Source organism: Bombina bombina, chromosome 11, assembly GCF_027579735.1.
Source record: "Bombina bombina isolate aBomBom1 chromosome 11, aBomBom1.pri, whole genome shotgun sequence".
In the NCBI taxonomy this organism is placed as follows: domain Eukaryota; kingdom Metazoa; phylum Chordata; class Amphibia; order Anura; family Bombinatoridae; genus Bombina; species Bombina bombina.
In genome coordinates this window covers 45,915,189-45,932,052 of record NC_069509.1, presented here as the reverse complement: position 1 = coordinate 45,932,052, position 16,864 = coordinate 45,915,189, and the positions used below count along the sequence as shown (strand labels likewise).

Sequence of the window (16,864 nt, the reverse complement as noted above, 5' to 3'; positions counted from 1 at the left end):
CTATATTTGCGAGACTCATATAGAATACTATGGAAAGCAGCTTCTCCCCTCTTTAGCAATAGGGATCCAGGCTACTAAGCGGTCCATCTCTCAGCGAGACTAAGGGTAACCGTAACATTTGGCGGCAGCGGCGGGATTTTCCTGGATTTCCTAGGAGAGGTACAGAACGGATGGAGAGCGCTTACGAAAAATTGAAGCGTACAACCCTAAAGGATTTACTTGAAAGCAGAGGGGGGTACGCCAGCAACCGGCCGAGGAGAGAGCTGATCGCAGAATTGACCGAACTGGATCAGAGCTTCACAATGGCGGAAACACCGACCACGATTAGTGACGAAAAAACCAGGATTGTTCGGGAAAGGCTCTCATTATACGGGCCGAACCCCTCCATGGAATTGGTACAGCAGTTGATGGCGGAGGCGGACGAGGATATACGAGAGACTCGAGCCCACGAACTCAACCTAGCGAACGCACACCGCAATGCTGAAGCCCCGCAGGTAATCATCCCTGTCGAAAATGCTGGGAGGCCCAAGATACCCTATGCGGCATTTCGACCCTTCCTAGAGAGCGAGACAGGGATTGATGAATATTTGGCGGACTTCGAAAGGCAATGTGCCCTGCACCAGATTCCCAACAGAGAGTGGCCCACGATATTGTCTGGGAAACTATCCGGGCGAGCCCTGGAAGCCTTTCGTACTCTGGGTGCTGAGGAAGTGACACAGTATGAGCTAGTTAAGGAGACACTGTTGCGACGGTACGCTGTAACTCCGGACACGTATCGACGACAGTTTCGGGGCACGGAAAAGAAGCCTAACGATACCCATATGGAATGGGCGCACCGAATGCGGAGAGCGGCAAATCACTGGCTGAGCGGAAGTAAAGCGGTGACTGGGGAGGAAATTTTACAATTGTTTCTCTTAGAACATTTTTATAATGGCATGGAACAGCAAGGGAAGGAATGGCTGCGAGACAGGCGGCCTTCTACCTTAGAAGAAGCAGCCAAATTGGCCGATGAACATTATGACTCCCGTCTTCACGAACCCATGAACTACCGAGCTCCAGCACGGGTCGAACCCAGAGAGGTTTACCGTGCACCCCCTCGTGCTGAATTCCGAGCCCTGGTGCCCACAGGGCCCGTCCGACACTCAGGACCACCCAATAACAGCTCTGAGCGTCCCAGACCGACTTGCCACCGATGCAAGCAACCAGGGCATTTCATGGCTAGCTGCCCCCTTAATACGCACCAGACACCCAGGAATTACAATTACCCCTCTGGGTCCTATCGTCCGGCCCGGGCCCTCTGTGTTAACCAAGAGGCCCCTATGGAGGGATATGTGGGGCCGCTTCACGAGGCAGACCCTGTATATGCTGCCTCAGATAACCGCCAGCACCATCGGCAGAGGGTATGGCTCGAGGGGCGATCTACCGAGGGATTGCGAGACACAGGGGCTACTATCACGCTGGTACAGAGTCATTTGGTGCCAGAGCACAAGCGATCCGGACAGACTGTGGCCGTTAGAGTGGCGGGGGGGGGATGTGTACAAAATTCCAACAGCTAAAGTGCATCTTGATTGGGGAGCGGGAAAGGGGGCTGTGAACGTGGGCCTAATGGATAATTTACCTGCCGAAGTACTACTGGGCAACGATTTGGGCCCCATGACTTCTGCCTATGCTCCAGTATGCAACAACGAGGCGGACCCAGTGACTACACGGGCCCAAGCCCGGACGGAGCGAGAGCTCTCACCAGTGCGGGAGACACAGGTAAGACCTACCCCGACCTTGCCTGACAGGTTAGGCCCCATACCCTGGGACACCCCAGATGCCTTCGAGGCAGAGTCTAAGACTGACCCGACCTTACAAAAGTACCGGGAACGAGCAGAGACCGGAGGGGGCGGGGCAGATAACGAAACATTCTTATGGGAAAAAGGGAAACTATACCGCTGGACAGAGAAAAGGGGACAGCGTAGGCGACAGCTGGTAGTGCCCCACAAATACCGTCAAGAAATCCTCAAAATAGGCCACGACATCCCCTTAGCAGGCCACCTAGCCGTTACCCGTACCCTACACCGCATTACTCACACGTTCTTTTGGCCAGGGGTGCACGCTGACGTTAGAACTTACTGTAACACCTGCGATGTGTGTCAACGAGTAGGAAGGCGAGGCGATCACCCTAAAGCCCAGCTAGTAAATATGCCCATTGTAGAGGAACCCTTCAGCCGGGTTGCTATTGACCTAGTGGGACCACTGGCTACCCCTAGTCCCTCCGGTAAGCGATACATTCTTACCGTAGTGGACTACGCTACCAGGTACCCAGAGGCTGTCGCCCTATCCAACATACAAGCGGATACGGTAGCGAATGCACTAGTACAGGTGTTCTCCCGGGTAGGATTTCCAAAAGAAATCCTATCCGACCGAGGCACCCAATTTACGGCTGAATTGACCCAACAACTCTGGCAGGTTTGCAAAATTAAGTCCCTCCTAAGCTCCCCATACCACCCCCAGACGAACGGGCTGTGTGAGAGGTTCAATGGGACCCTCAAGCAAATGCTCAAGACGTTCACTCAGGAATACCGAGACTGGGAACGCTTCCTGCCGCACCTCCTATTTGCTTATCGGGAGGTGCCCCAGGAAACGACAGGGTTCTCTCCCTTCGAGTTGCTCTACGGAAGAAAGGTACGGGGACCCCTAAACCTGATCCGGGAGCACTGGGAGGGAGAGATGGAGGCTGACGGTGTCCCAATTGTGCCATACGTGCTGGAACTCAGGGACCGAATGGAGCAATTAGCCAAATCCGTGCGGGCTAATCTCCAGTTGGCCCAGAGAAGACAGAAAGTATGGTACGATCGGGGGGCCCGAAAGAGAATCTTCACCATAGGACAAAAGGTGTTAGTACTTAAGCCGGTGAAGACAGACAAATTGCAGGCGTCCTGGCAGGGTCCCTACCAGATCGTAGAGAAAAGGGGAGACACCACTTATGTGATAGCTAGCTGCCACGACAACAATCTTAGAAAGACATTCCATGTAAACATGCTCAAGGAATATTTTGAGCGACCAGAGAACGTGACGGCCGTATGTTGTTCCCCTCAGGAAGACCCCGACAGTTTACCCATTCCAGACCTATTAGAAAAGAGCCTCCCCACAGGTATAGTGGCGCAGGTTCAGATAGGGGACCGACTTAGCCCCACTGAAAGGGAGCAGCTCAACCAACTCCTCCAGTCCAAACACCTCACCTTCTCCCCGAAGCCAGGGTACACTACTTTAACCACCCACCAGGTAGATACTCCGGGACAAGCTCCCTTGCGCCAGGCTCCGTACCGAATCCCCGAAGCAGTTAGGACAGGAATGAAGAAGGAGATCGATGAGATGCTCCAGCTCAGGGTAATTGAGCCCTCCGATAGTCCCTGGGCCTCCCCAGTTGTCTTGGTGCCCAAGAAAGATGGGACCACCCGGTTCTGCGTAGACTATCGGAGGCTCAATGAAAATACCGTGACGGACGCTTACCCTATGCCCAGGGTAGACGAGCTACTCGATCGTATAGCCAGGGGAAATTACCTGACCACTATTGACCTCTGCAAAGGTTACTGGCAGATTCCCCTGGCCCCGGAGGCTATCCCCAAGTCGGCATTCGTCACCCCATTCGGCTTATATCAGTTTAGGGTAATGCCGTTTGGGATGAAGAATGCCCCAGCTACATTCCAGCGCTTGGTGGATAGGCTCCTGGATGGCTTCCAGAGTTTTGCTTGCGCCTACCTGGACGACATAGCGATCCACAGTGAGTCCTGGGAGGACCACTTAGCTCATGTGGGAATGGTTCTGGATCAGATCCGGGCTGCTGGCCTGACTCTGAAGCCAGAAAAATGCCACTTTGGGATGGCCGAGGTACAGTACCTGGGTCACCGGGTGGGGTGTGGAAAGCAGCGACCAGAGCCGGCCAAAATAGAAGCTGTCGCCAATTGGCCCACCCCCATCACTAAGACTCAGGTCCTAGCCTTCCTGGGCACGGCAGGGTACTATAGACGGTTCGTACCAGACTACAGCACACTTGCCAAACCCCTGACTGACTTGACCAAGAAGAACTTACCTCGACAGGTCCTGTGGTCTCCCCACTGTGAAACGGCTTTCCAGGCTCTCAAAAATGCTCTAATTAACGCTCCTGTCTTGGCGGCCCCAGCCCTTAACAAACGTTTTATCGTCCATACCGATGCTTCCATGTTCGGGCTGGGAGCCGTCCTCAGCCAAGTAGGCGAAGATGGAGGGGAGCATCCAGTTGCCTACATCAGCCGGAAGCTCCTGCCCCGCGAAGTCAGCTATGCAGCGGTCGAAAAGGAGTGTTTGGCTTTGGTGTGGGCATTAAAGAAATTGACTCCCTATTTATATGGTCAGGAGTTCACTCTGGTCACCGACCATAACCCGTTGGTGTGGCTGAACCGGGTCTCTGGAGATAACGGCAGGCTATTACGTTGGAGCTTATCGTTGCAAACCTTCAATTTCACCATTACTTACAGACCTGGGAAACAGAATGGCAACGCCGACGGGTTGTCCAGACAAACCGACCTCAGCCCCGCATAACCAGCGGTCTGGACAGCCTTAGTCTGCCCCGAAAAGGGGTCAGACCGTGTCTGCCAGAGTGTTCCACAGAAAGGGAGCAATGTTACAGAAGCATTAGTTATTTTGTTGTGAAGAGCTTATTTCCCAGCAGCAATGCCTGAACCAGCAAGCCAGCGCCTAAGAAGGGCTCCAAGAAAACTGTAACAAGTTTCATTTCATAAAGAGTTAACTCTTTTTTTTTCAGCTTTTAGAAACTATTGTCTAATCACCTCTGGAGCCAGACTGCTAATTGATAAGATGAACTTGTAAACTTGTTATCTTAAGTACTGTAATCCTATTGTGGCCTGTCAAAGGACAGTGCTCTCTATCTAAATGTGTGATGGGGGATTTTGTGCTTCCCCCCCTCTCCCCCTGGGAGTGCCCTGTGTGCATGTAACCTTAATAAAAAGCAGGCTGGGCATCCCAGTCCTGAGTTCTTGTTTGACCCTCAATCGCAGCGTTGACTCGTTTTTGTGGGCAGAAGGGTATCCTAGCTGTACTGCAGCTAAGGGAGATTATTCTATATTTGCGAGACTCATATAGAATACTATGGAAAGCAGCTTCTCCCCTCTTTAGCAATAGGGATCCAGGCTACTAAGCGGTCCATCTCTCAGCGAGACTAAGGGTAACCGTAACAGTTCCCTTGGTGGTATTTTTGAAAAGCTAAGGCTCAAACCGATTTCTAAACCACTGAAAACACCTCTTAGCTCAAAGTATTTTGAAAGTTTTTCACAGTTAGACAGTACCAGTTCATGTGTGTCATATGGATAACATTGTGCTCACTCCCGTGGAGTTATTTAGGAGTCTGCACTGATTAGCTAAACTGCATGTCTATCAAAAGCAATAGGATCGGGGGGCAGTCTGCAGAGGCTTAGCTACAAGGTAATCACAGAGGTAAAACGTGTATTAATATAACAGTGTTGGTTATGCAAAACTGGGGAATGGGTAATAAAGGGATTATCTATGATTTTAAACAATAACAATTCTGGTGTAGACTGTCCCTTTAATAAAGTGTTTAACTATGTATGTACTGTAAATATTTTACATTCCAAAGCTCTTCATTCATTGGGTAATTTCTTCTATTATTTAAATAGACACTGAACCCAAATTTTTTCTTTTGTGATTCAGATAGAGCAGCAATTTTAAGCAACTTTCTAATTTACTCCTATTATCAATTTTTATTTGTTCTCTTGCTATCTGTATTTGAAAAAGAAGACATCTAAGCTTAGTAGACAGACAATATTATTTGTGGAGCCTTCTTTTATAACTCTGACAATTCCCATTAATTTATTATCAGTGGTTCTGAGGTTTGATCCCATAGAAACTTTTTTCTCCCCCTTGAGGTCAACCACAACTTCTCTACAAGGGGTTAGAGAGAGCTTATGGTCCATTTCACATGACTTCTACACTTTCTGACAGACAGTATGAGTCACACTAAAAAATGCGGGACCCGGACCATCTTTTACCCGTTCATCCATATTTTATAGACTTTTCCTTATTTCTGCCTTTCCCCTATATTGGGTGTTTCCTCAAGGCACAATCAAAACCTAGATGCCCTGAAACCTCATTATTACATCTCTTAGTCTCTCCTCTCCCCCCTCACCTCGATCTGCTCACATGCATTTTTGTTTGTTTTTCTAGATCTTTATTCACCATGCAATTGTCACTCTAACACCCTTTACTCCCTTTAATTTAACTCTCAACTCCCCTTAAATCCCTCCTGTTGAACTGTCTGCTGTATGCATATTTCTCAATCCAGGTTCTTCACAATATTTAGATGTTCACATTTTCTATGGTCAGCCCAAAAAAAGCAAAAACACAGCCACAACATCAAACCTGTCAAGGTATATGTGAGATTAATAAATATATATTTTGATCATATATTTCAAGATTATTAAATCTGTATCTTTGATCAGATATTTTCACTGATCAGTAGAAAATAACTCATTGCATTCAGAACTGACTTCAGACAGGTTTAGTTCTCCCCCACTTCTTCAATTGCACAGGAGACATTCTTGGCTAAAAGTAGAACAAAGGATTGTTTCTGGGAGATCTCACACACTTAATATGCTAAATTATGCAATTGTATAATTTAGCAAGGAAATGGAAACTAACACAGTTTCAGGATACAGGCCCATATATGGATTTCCTCCAAGGAAGATGCCGATCCATCTGAAGAGATATGAAAAATGCAGGCATTTTTCAAAAGGGACTGGTAATTAGCACAGATTTGTTTGAGTGGCTCATGCTGTGTGATTACTAACCCTGTAAAATACCAGATGTGGTGATTAAGATAACACAGAGAAAACACAGACAAATGCTAAGGTATGACTCTGAACATACAACACACAATGAAGGCACATGGCTTACATTATGATTTCAAAGCAACTGTAGTTAGATTTCAAATAAAATATACTAGGAAAATAAATACAAGACATGCATATTTTGAAAGCATGAATATCTTAGCCTCTGTGTGTTTAAGAACATGAATAGATGTTTATGGACCTGAAGAGAAGTGATCATTAACATTTATTTTTATTTCAGATCGACATAAACAGGATTTATGTATTCAGGAAGAAATACACAGAAATGTCACATACTTTATCTGGGTGAATGCAGTATATCAGGAGTTTTAAATACTACCAATCTGGAGATATAAAAATAAGCTGTTATTTGCAAAGAAATGCCAGAATACTGATAAAATTATAATGCATTTTAAGCTAATAATTAGCAGTATTAAATTACCTTAATATAATAAAATGTTAATAATATAACATATTTGGTATCAGAATAATCAGAAAAAAATAACCTAATATTAACCATCTGTAATTGGGGTTATATATGATTAATGCAGAGAGTGTGATCTGATTAAATAACCATTTTATGAAAAAAAATTAACTTGCTTAAAAATGTTAGAAATGGTCTTGTTGTATTTGTTTGTTTGTACGTCTGCTGCCACCTAGTGTTATGATGCAGAATTGCAACCATGAGATGATTGGTTGTTGCAAAGAATGCATTTCCTTGACAACACATTTATCAAATAAACCAATCCATGTTCAGTTGCAAAGAACCAATCCAAGACAAGGCCGTGGGCGTTTCCAATATTCACCAATGACTGATAAATAATCAAAAAGGGGAGGGGTGAGATCAGATGATTTAAACCCCAGCATAGAGACTAAAAAGAAGGTTGTTGTGTTGACTGATCCAGAAAGGAATAACTGCTGCAGTTATTATTAAAGAACACACCTACTATTGGACTCCATATGCCTTATCCCCAATTTTGAAATTTCTGAGGTGAAATTGGACCTGTTGAGAAAACATTGGAAACCGGATATCAACTGGTTTATTTGGTGATGTATACAAGGTTTTTGTAAGATAAGTTATATGCATAGCCACTACAGTAAAATTACAATTTTTGAATTGGAAAGAACAAATTGGGCTTTTAGATTGTATTATATAACCTTAAATAGCTCTTAGCCTGCCTGTTTGTATGCAAGTATTTAAAGTAAACATTTACTATTGCTGTATGTAGCAGAGTTAAGGAAATATTTCAAGTTAGCATTTCATAGCCTATGTATTGTTATATTAATCCCAATCTTAAATTGTTTATCTATGCAAATATATAATAATAATTCAGAAGTGTATATTGTATTTTAAATTGCTAGTCACAGCCTATATATTGTATTGTTGTTTAAATCTGTGTCTGATTGGCTAAGTAACTCATCTATGCAAGTTCTGATATTGTCAGTTAATTTTGTATTAGGATAAATTGCAGTTAAATAGCAGAATATATATATTATCCTATTGCTTAAGAGCACAGTTTATCAGGCCCATTTATCAAGCTCCGTACAGAGCTTGAAGGGCCGTGTTTCTGGCGAGTCTTCAGACTCGCCAGAAACACAACTTATGAAGCAGCGGTCACAAAGACCGCTGCTCCATAACCCTGTCCGCCTGCTCTGAGCAGGCGGACAGGAATCGCCGGAAATCAACCCGATCGAGTACGATCGGGTTGATTGACACCCCCCTGCTGGCGGCCGATTGGCCGCGAGTCAGCAGGGGGCGGCGTTGCACCAGCAGCTCTTGTGAGCTGCTGGTGCAATGTTAAATGCGGAGAGCGTATTGCTCTCCGCATTTAGCGAGGTCTTGCGGACCTGATCCGCAGTGTCGGATCAGGTCCGCAAGCCCTTTGATAAATGGGCCTGTAAAATTGTATTGCTTGGATGTTAAAAGATTTGTAAATAAGGCTGGTTTTTAATATAAGCGTGTATGAATTTTGCATAGCATATTTAAATAGTTTTCAAACGCATATAATATTATTTCATTTCCTTTTATTGCAAATATATTTCAATATGTTCATGGATATTAACTAAATAAAATAATTCAGATATTTATATTAATTGTATGGTCTAGTAGATGCATGGTTGATTAGGGTTTCTATTTTTAAGGAAAATTATTATTTGTATCGTGTTAATAACCCTGCCATAAACTGATATATTATATGGATAGCACTACTAAGATTTTCATAAATATACTGACAAACCTAAGCAGTCACCAACTTCCTTCTCCTGTGTACTTTACAATTAATGCTTGGTATGATCAAAACTCATATTTATCTATAGTGTCCTTTCTAACTCACATAACTTCAGAGCAGTTACAGAAATTTTGCTGTATTCCTCTTACACCTCTTCCCCCCACTCCAAATCTGATTAACCTAGTTACATGTCTATAAATGTGACCCTATTTATGTTTTTTTCTTTACAGAAGATAATTAACACCAAAGATATTTCACCTGTTCCAACTATTGCAACCACTTAATTGACATGACATTACAGTGCTGGATCACACGTGCCCCTGCTAGACTTATATACATAATGAAATACTTTGTATTGGCCACTCAGCACTATGATTCTCTGGATTCCAATTTCCAACAGAATAAAAGTTCTAACAAGCTACAAAGCCCTTATCAACAAAGCTCTGCCTTACATCAAAACACTCACCCACCGACAGTTTTTTTTCCACAAACACTTAACTCATATACCTTTCAACAAGGCCCCCCAATATATTAAATTTACGTCCTATATCTCTTTTATGCTCTCTCCTAAAATCTTTACCTTTAGACACTTACTGAAGACCTAATTATTAAAAGAAGAATGTAACAGCCATTTAAAATAATTATTTTCCCATTCTCACTATGATCAAACCCTTGATCCAGCCAATACCTTCACTTAATTTTACCATTGCCACAATTAACCATCCTGATTTCAAGGCTTATCAGATAATGATTGTACTCTTGTATAGAGCTAAAGAATATTTGGGGCGTTATAATACTTTCTGTATATAATATTAACTCAGATAAAGATTATTATTACCTCCATAGACAAGGTGGAAATCTTTCTGCAGAGGTTCATGAAGAGATGCGTGTTGGACCATGATAGAGTAGATCTGATTGTTGTTTTCTTCGGTGGGAGTTATTGTGACAGTACTGTTCACTGAGTACGTCCCATCAGTATTTCGTTGGGCTGCAGTATGAAAAGCAGGTTCCAGGACATCTTTATCTCTGAGCCATTCAATATTAATGTCACTGGGATAGAACCCAGTGATTGTGCTGTTCAGTGAACTCTCTTTATTCTTTACAACAACATTATTTGTGATTGTGATTGTTGGAGGAGCTGTAAGAAACATATTAGATTATATTGTCTACAGATTAGAATAATTGCAGTTATGACTCATTGATTTCACTAATCTTATCAATACTTATATCAAAACATTTATGGCATCACCTTATAGGTGGCTGTACTGAATCTGTAGAAGTTTTAAATGAAAGCTCAGGTGGCAAATATTGCTGATGATGACTTTGTTATTTTGTGTTATATACTGCATGTTGTATTAATGCTGTGTTTGCATTTTACTACAGATGTATATTATTATGTAATTTTTATTGTAGTAATTATTTAAATTGCCTGATCACAATGTGTTTATATATATATCATCATAATTTTAAAAATGTGTATATATCTGTTTAATCCTGTATGTTTTTCATACTTTATCAAGTTTATTTATTTATAAAATTCCAGTATACTTTAGTTATTATCTCATAGCCTGAGCGAGGCTTATTTGATATATTTTCATTTATATATTTGATATATTTTGTATTTTGATTATTTTTTTAAATGTTTGGCACAATAGAATGAAATTAATATTTTATATGCTTGTTATTTTTATCTACTTTTTATTTGTAAATTCATAAGAAATCTTGATGATGACCCAATCTGTGGTAGTTCTCAGACAGGTCAAATTCTTACCATTAACATCAACTTTGACTTCCTTCTCCTTTTGTTCTGGACTATAAACCACTAAACACTTGTAGATTCCATTGTCAGATATTTGCACATTGGAAAGTGACAGAGAAGCAACCCCAGATGTTATCAGATTTGTGTTTAAGGACACCCTAGGATGTGATGTCCTAACAACATCATCATAGCTCAAGATCTCCTTTCCTTGAAAGTACCAAATTATTGCCAGAAATTGTGTGTCTACAGGTTTACCCACATCAAATTTACAAGGGATTAGGATATTGGTTCCTTGTTTAGCAGTCTGAGGATGAACAGTCAATTCCAGACGTGCACCTAGAGAAAACAGACATAATGAATACATACAGAATATACTGTGTGTGTGCATGTGTATATATAATATGTATATGTGTGTGTGTGTATATATATATGTTCCTCCCATTGCTTCAATAAATGTGTGGCTCATTTCTAAATAGTCTGACTGGCTCCTATTTTTATTTAGGTTAGATAAGTCACAAATAATGAGCAGCTAACACTTTAGATATCTTGAAAACCTTAATGGGTTCTGATGTCTGCAACTGAATAACTATGCTCACAATCATATGCAACAACATTGTGGCCTCAATATTGTGGTTGGAGATGTCAACCATACTATGATATCTCCCCTCACACACAGGGACGTAATTACCGGGGTCTCCGAAGTCTCAATGGCCTGTATCTCTAGGAGGTCCATCTTTTCCTGCAATCAATAGTTGCTTCACTACATGACGGCCACTATAGAAGAACATCTTGCCACCATATTTGTACTAATAATATTTCTACAGGAATCCTCTGGTGTGGACTAACTAATGGGAAGGGGGATTCACAGTCACAGAGAAACATCTCCTATGAGGCTGTCGGCTCAGCTTCTGCTAATAGCAAACAGCCAAAAAGGGCACTGTTAAAATGAGGTGATCTGCCACAGCCTGTGACGTGGGGGCAGTGAGGTATACTTACACCCCTGCTCAAACAGCAAGGATTTTGCCTATCAGCCATAATCATAAGAGATGAGTGTCATAATTGTGATAATTAGAGATAATACATGGGCATCCAAAGGAGTATTTTAGCTCCACTTGAGCTACTCTTTTGAGTCATCATTTTTAAAAAGCTTTGTAGCTCATGTCTACAACAAGCAACTGTCTCCTGCTGATTTTTTTACTGAAATTATTATGCTCTTTTTTTGCAGACCCCCTGGAAAAATAAACAAATCCTGGGCTTCTAAGTATTTAACTACAGTTTGCACTGTCACCAGTAATTTGCTGGCAAAATTGACTGGATCCATATTTTGTCCTTGATTGATGATTGTTTCAGATATGATGTTATAGCAATTGTAATACATCAATTTGGGTTAACTTAACATAGAAACATAGAAAAACACAAAAAAACTAATGCCAAAACAAGGGGACGCAATCTAAAGTTAGAGGGTAGCAGATTCAGGAGAAATTTGAGGAAGCATTTGTTTTACAGAAAGGGTGGTGGATTCATGGAATAAACTTCCATTTTAGGTGGTAAACACAAAGAGGGATATTTATCAAGCCGTCAACCGCAAATACTCTGGAATTATGCAGTGTAATTGTGGCGAGCCTGATTCGACCTAGTTATCAAAGCCTACAGACTGGCAAAAGTTGAAATTTGTGACGTAACATATGATCCGCCGGTCTTAATTCGACACAGATCGATGCTTATGTCATTACAGATGTTCCGAATACAAATTGGGCACTATTTGACATTTTTTGCAAGTTATCAAATTTCTAACAGGTACGCTCGCCACTATTCCGGCCCAGCGTACCTGGTTTTCAATCCGCCACCCTGGAGGCCGCAGATTCCATAGGAATCAATGGGAGTCTGAAAGCAGTGAAAACTCATGTTCGATGCTTCCAGATATCCCATTGATTTCTATGGTAGAAAACCAGTAAAGTTTACACCTAACACCCTAACAAAAGCCCCGAGTCTAAACACCCCTAATCTGCCGACCGGACATCGCCGCAACCTACATAAAATATTATATTATTAACCCCTATCCCACTGCTCCCGGAGCCCACACGACTAAATAAATGTATTAACCCCTAAACCACCAGCCCCCCCACTTTGCCATAAACTAAATTAAGCTATTAACCCCTAAACCTAACAACACGCTTACTTTACATTAAATATTAACTCATCCCTATCTTATAATAAATTAAAACTTACCTTTATAATTAAAATAAACTATATTAAACTATTAATTAACCTACCCTATTATACTAAAATTACATTAAACTATATTAAACTAATAATTAACCTATCCTATTATACTAAAATTACATTAAACTAACAATTAAATTAACTATATTACATATTTAAAAACCTAACCCTACTCAAATTATTTAAATCTACTATTAAAATTACTAAATAACAAAAAAATAACAACTAAGTTACAAAAAATAAAAAAACACAGTATCAAAAATAAAAAAGAATTACACCTAATCTAAGAGCCCTATCAAAATAAAAAAGACCCCCCAAAATAAAAAAAACCCTAGCCTACAATAAACTACAATGGCCCTTAAAAGGGCCTTTTGCGGGGCATTGCCCCAAAGAAATCAGCTCTTTTACCTGTAAAAAAAAAAATTCAAACACCCTCCCAACAGTAAAACCCACCACCCACACAACCAACACCCCCAAATAAAACCCTATCTAAAAAACCTAAGTTCCCCATTGCCCTGAAAAGGGCATTTGTATGGGCATTGCCCTTAAAAGGGCATTTAGCTCTTTTACTGCCCAAAGTCCCTAACCTAAAATTAAAACCCACCCAATAAACCCTTAAAAAAAACCTAACACTAACCACCGACGATCCACTTACAGTTTTCGAAGACTGGACATCCATCATCATCCAAGCGTCAGAAATCCTCAGCGAAGTCGGCCAAAGTTTTCTACCAAGCAGGTAGAAGTCTTCATCCAGATGGCATCTTCTATCTTCATCCATCCGGCGTGGAGCGGCTCCATCTTCAAGACATCCGGCGCGGAGCATCCTCTTCTTATGATGTCAATGACAAATGAAGTTTCCCTTTAAGGTACGTCATCCAAGATGGCGTCCCGTACATTCCGATTGGCTGATAGAATTCTATCAGCCAATAGGAATTAAAGGGGAAAAAATCCAATTGGCTGTTGCAATCAGCCAATAGGATTGAACTTTCTTCCTATTGGCTGATCCAATCAGCCAATAGGATTGAGCTTGCATTCTCTTGGCTGATTGGAATAGCCAATAGAATGCAAGTTCAATCCTATTGGCTGATTGGATCAGCCAATAGGATGAAAGCTCAATCCTATTGGCTGATTGCAACAGCCAATAGGATTTTTCCCCTTTCATTCCTATTGGCTGATAGAATTCTTAGCAGAATGTAAGGGACGCCATCTTGGATGACATACCTTAAAGGGAAACTTCATTTGTCGTTGACCATCATAAGAAGAGGATGCTCCTTGCCGGATATCTTGAAGATGGAGCCGCTCTACGCCGGATGGATGAAAATAGAAGATGCCGTCTGGATGAAGACTTTTGCCCGCTTGGATGAAGACTTGGGCCCGCTTGGATGAGGATGGATGTCCGGTCTTCAAAAACTGTAAGTGGATCGTCGGTGGTTAGTGTTAGGTTTTTTTAAGGGTTTAATGGGTGGGTTTTAATTTTAGGTTAGGGACTTTGGGCAGTAAAAGAGCTAAATGCCCTTTTAAGGGCAATGCCCATACAAATGCCCTTTTCAGGGCAATGGGGAGCTTAGGTTTTTTAGATGGGGTTTTATTTGGGGGTGTTGGTTGTGTGGGTGGTGTGTTTTACTGTTAGGGGGTGTTTGTATTTTTTTTTACAGGTAAAAGAGCTGATTTCTTTGGGGCAATGCCCCGCAAAAGGCCCTTTTAAGGGCCATTGGTAACCAGTTTAGTGTAGGCTAGGGTTTTTTTTATTTTGAGGGGTCTTTTTTATTTTGATAGGGCTCTTAGATTAGGTGTAATTCTTTTTTATTTTTGATACTGTGGTTTTTTATTTTTTGCAACTTAGTGTTTTTTATTTTTTGTAACTTAGTTGTTATTTTTTTGTAATTTAGTAATTTTTAATTGTAGATTTAAATAATTTGAGTAGGGTTAGGTTTTTAAATATGTAATATACTTAATTTAATTTATAGATTAATATAATTTTAGTATAATAGTTAGGGTAGGGTAATTAATAGTTTAATATAGTTTATTTTAATTATAAAGGTAAGTTTTAATTTATTATAAGATAGGGATGAGTTAATATTTAATGTAAAGTAAGCGTGTTGTTAGGTTTAGGGGTTAATAGCTTAATTTAGTTTATGGCAAAGTGGGGGGCTGGTGGTTTAGGGGTTAATACATTTATTTAGTCGCGGTGGGCTCCGGGAGCGGCGGGATAGGGGTTAATAATATAATATTTTATGTAGGTTGCGGCGATGTCCGGTCGGCAGATTAGGTGTGTTTAGACTCGGGGCTTTTGTTAGGGTGTTAGGTGTAAACTTTACTGGTTTTCTTCTAGCTTATTTTAATTCTAAAGGTAAGTTTTAATTTATTATAAGGTATGGATGTTTTAATTTTAATGTAAAGATAGCGGGTTGTTAGGTTTAGGGGTTAATTTAGTTTATGGCGATGTGGAGGGCTGGCGGTATAGTGGTTAATAGGTTTAGTAAGTGGTAGTGATGTGAGAGGCCAGGGGTTTAGGGGTTAATACATTTATTTAGTGGCGGTGAGGTCCGGGAGCGGCGGGATAGGGGTTAATACATTTATTTAGTTGCGGAGGGGTCCGGGAGCGGCGGGATAGGGGTTAATAACTTTATTAAAGTTGCGGAAGGTTCCGGGAGCAGCGGGATAGGGGTTAAACATTTTAGTATAGTGGCGGTGTTTAGTGACAGGATATAAATAAAGTTGGGAAAAAGCAGAATAGCAGCGAGATCAATGACTGTTAGTTAACAACAATCCGCTGCTCATCACCCCGTACTTGGTACGTGGCTTTTTGCTGGCTTTTGAAAAATATGGAGATTGTTTTCAGATCCGCGGCCGCGATGTTAGGCGATGTTAGGCCAGCATATTGGTGCCGGCGAATACAGCATAGTTGACGGCTTTATAATTCAGCCTCAAAGACTGTAAAGAAATTCGAAAATGCCTGGGACACGCATAAGGCTATCCTAAGGAAAAAGTAACGTAATAATAATAGACTTGATGGGCCTTTTTGGTTCTTATCTACCGTCAAATTCTTTGTTTCTATGTAATAAGGTGATGAGATGCAATAGAAAGGGATGCAGCAATCATCTGAATTTAAGTCTAGTACTACAGGCAAAATATTTACAGTGAAATCTCATATGAATTGTACTTCTAGATTTGTGGTGTTTTTATTACAATATATTGGTCGCACCTGTGGAAAATTTAAAACCAGATGGGCTGAACATTTAAGAAATATTAAAAAAAGGGAAGTTTGGCACATACTGTATCTAGACATACAATGATGTATCATGGGTGTAAGACTAATACGTTTACTGTAATGCCTATTAAACAGATAGAGGGTTTAAAATGTAAATTGAGATTCTCTAGATTACGTGAAAGAGAATCTTATTGGATTTTTAACATGCTCCATAATCCTGATGGTTTAAATTAATGTATTGATTTAGCAGTATTTGAGATATATATTTTGATGTTAAAGGGATATGAAAGCCATCATTTTGCATTCATGATTTAGACAGAGCTTACAATTGAAAAAAAAGTTTTCCATTTACTTATGTTATCACATTTACTTTGTTCTCACTGTATTCTTTGTTAGAGAAATCTAGATGGGAAGCATACACATTTATATAAATGTATAACATAGTTATAAAACTGATACCAATTACTCCATTCACGTGCATGCTACTACATCTTCCTCCCTACTTTTCAACAAAGGATACCAAAAGAAAGAAATACATTTGAAAATAAAAGTAAAT

The 16,864-nt window shown here is 41.1% G+C and overlaps 1 protein-coding gene across 1 annotated transcript in view; it reads right to left on the bottom strand.

Moving 5' to 3' along the window:
• Positions 1-16,864, bottom strand: part of LOC128641803 (uncharacterized) — a 123,657-nt gene that overhangs the window by 104,840 nt on the left and 1,953 nt on the right. The window contains exons 2-3 of the mRNA XM_053694342.1: positions 10,887-11,210; positions 9,954-10,253 (exon numbers count right to left, since the gene is read on the bottom strand). Coding sequence (XP_053550317.1) covers positions 9,954-10,253; positions 10,887-11,210 — 624 coding nt within the window. The remainder of the gene's footprint in view (positions 1-9,953; positions 10,254-10,886; positions 11,211-16,864) is intronic.